At 40.3% G+C, this 2,873-nt stretch overlaps 1 protein-coding gene across 34 annotated transcripts in view; it reads right to left on the reverse strand.

Moving 5' to 3' along the window:
- Nucleotides 1-2,873, reverse strand: part of rims2a (regulating synaptic membrane exocytosis 2a) — a 192,741-nt gene that overhangs the window by 61,960 nt on the left and 127,908 nt on the right. For 11 of the 34 annotated variants that reach the window (XM_032517822.1, XM_032517820.1, XM_032517797.1 and 8 more), the window contains one exon: nucleotides 559-675. The exons of the other annotated variants lie outside the window; for them this stretch is intronic. In XM_032517822.1, coding sequence (XP_032373713.1) covers nucleotides 559-675 — 117 coding nt within the window. The remainder of the gene's footprint in view (nucleotides 1-558; nucleotides 676-2,873) is intronic. 34 annotated transcript variants of the gene reach the window in all.

Below are 2,873 nucleotides of genomic sequence, written 5' to 3' on the forward strand. Positions count from 1 at the left end.
TTATTGGTGCACTAGAACGCTGGCGTGGGTCCTGGAGATGGATGGGTGACCGGCAGGCCTTTCTATGGGTGCTTGAAACGGCCCTGGCAGCTCATTTTGGCTAGACACCAGAAGCCAAAGGGCAAACAGAGGGTTTACAAAGCTACTGCGCAGCCCAGAGCAATGCATCCCAGATGCCATTGTATAGGTGAGCAAGTAAAAAATAAATAAAAGGACAACACTAAAATGTATACACACACCACTGAGCAACATACCGCTGTTGGTATAATGTGCATGGGTACATGAACAAGGACATCAACGAAGAGACAGTCAGGTGCTGGCCAGCAACACAAATAGCTCTGAGCCTCAACAGACAGAGGCAGTTGTGTGTTATTGGTTTACATCGACACAACTTCAGAGCTGTGATGACGCTTTAACAAAAACTGATATCATCATATCAGGATATCATTTTCTGTCATCACGTGTACGATCACGGTTAAATTAAAGACGGACGAGGGACAACTTGAGAAGACCACACGATGGCGGATGCACATATGCAGCAGCAGTGCATGTCAATACCTCTCGTAGTCATAGTCGGAGGAGTAGGCGCCCTCTGAATAGGCGCGGGCCATCCTAGTGGAACGCAGTAACCTGACTGCTTCCTCTCGGCAGATCGGATGCACGCGATGGTTGCGGCTGGCGAAAAAATATCACAACTGGTCAGCATTTCATTTTTCCTTTTTTTTTCAGCAAAAGGGGAAGTAACATGAAATTAAATTTAAAGAAAAAAGTGTAAAGGAAGAAAACGTGGAGTCCACCTTTTTATATTCCTATTACAGACTTACTCTACCCAGTCTCCGTCTTAACTTCCCACAGAGCCAAGGTGATTGCATACAGTATAAACTGACGGCCGACATCCACTTCTTCGTTACAAATGAATCAACATGTTTGCAGGAGAAAACCACCTCTGCTGGACAAAAGCTTCACAAACATAGAACACTTATCCATTTTCTGTATCGCCGTCGTCACTTGGTTTTTGGTGGATACGGACAAAAGACAAATGAGGACTTAGCTCATCTAGGAATCACACGTGATCCATTTGAGAGGAATGTTAATATGAGAATGACTGAGATGATGAAAAGAGAGGATAAGCAATGCTGATACTGGATGGATGAAGTGTATGGCCACTGAGTCATTTATTTTTTCAATATACTGCACCACTAATGTATAGTTTAGGTATTGTATATGATTGATTTTTGCAGAAGAAATAACAACACACCACTGATGGCTGTGTAACAGGAAGCAGCCTATTCAGTGCATCAAAAACTATGTGGTGTGATGTTGACTTCCTTATCCCAGTGTAGTTAGGGTGGGGCTGGGTACCGAACTTCGATACTTTTAAGGCACCGACCGAATTGACTCCACAGGACATTAGGTTCAGTGGACATTCTCAAAACATTTCTTTATTCAAATCATTATGGACATGTTCTAAATCCATATCCTCCGAATTCTTGTATTGTTTATTTTATTATGCACTATCCTTTGTTGTTTTATTTCTTGTTTTAACATGTGGGTGCTCCAATTAAATTCCTTTTAGTGTTGATTCATATCTATAATTTTGTCTTTTAAATGGGCTAAATTGCAATTATTTTGATGTAACGTGTTCTAAAACCATGTTACATGTTGATAATTCACTCTAAATAGCAATAAATTGATAGCATCAAGTATACCTATATACTACACTACCGGTCAAAAGTTTGGGTTCACTTACAAATTTCCATTTCACTTCCAGTAGAGCACAGGATAGCAGCTGATCTGAGTGGGTGGGTGATCTTTAATGCAATATCTACATTACCCATTACAGCAACCATTCATCCAAGTTTCCAAAGGCACCTTCTGTTACTAATCGATATCATTAAAAAAACTAACTAAGAAAACATTGGACAACCCTTATGCAATTTTGTAAGCACATAATGTAATCTAAAAACTGCTGCCCTGGTCAAAAAAACAAGGCAACTGATCTCAGCTGGGATTCTGTCTATAATGGAGTGCAATGGAAATTTCTAAGTGACCCCAAACCTTTGACCGGTAGTGTATGTATATATAAATTTCAATACCTAAAGGAGGATCTCATCAGCGTCGGTGAGCCAATAAGCATGAAGCATGCTGTTACCAAGACACTGCTTGCAATTGGCTGTCTAACATAACACGTTGTAGAGGCATGCAGGAAAAACTCTGTTACACACAGAGACAGGGCTCGTGTGTGTGTGTGTTGAGTTTTGAGAGGCTTGACTATGGTGTAAAGGAGCAGATGAATAAAACATTAAAATTGTACAGCGATGTTGTAATTTCTTCTTGGTAAAATGGATTTTATTGGTTTTATTTGATTGGTAGTATCATTCATTAACCAGGATCATGTTCACGGATACCCAGTTCTAAGTCAGCCTGAGTGTCACGTGACTACTACAATGTGAGGTTCTCACAGTGACAGAAAAACATGCCATAGTGTCAGTGCCATGTGTTCAACACCCAACTGAAAGATTCCATTAAAGCTTAACTCTCGCCAAAATGCAATAGGGTCTTTTTGTGAACGTACCCTAGTCAAACTTTTGTTTAAAAGCATATTTAGGACAGAAGTGGCACTTTTAAGATTGATCGTATTATCATTTTTCACTCAAATGGCCTTTTGAATGGGAGAGCTAGGGTTACTACTATGATAGCATCAAAATAGCTATTTTAAAAACACTAAGAAGGCTCGACACAACATGAGACGTTGCTCCAAGTCTCACCAGGGGCTTTCACATGAACTCAGCATTGAGAACATTGTTTGTGTACACAGAAGTTCACTAAAAAGAAGTTTTAACAACTCACGTTAGCTGTTGGTTTCCCGGTCG

The sequence above is a fragment of the Etheostoma spectabile genome, chromosome 6 (genome assembly GCF_008692095.1).
Source record: "Etheostoma spectabile isolate EspeVRDwgs_2016 chromosome 6, UIUC_Espe_1.0, whole genome shotgun sequence".
NCBI classification, from domain to species: domain Eukaryota; kingdom Metazoa; phylum Chordata; class Actinopteri; order Perciformes; family Percidae; genus Etheostoma; species Etheostoma spectabile.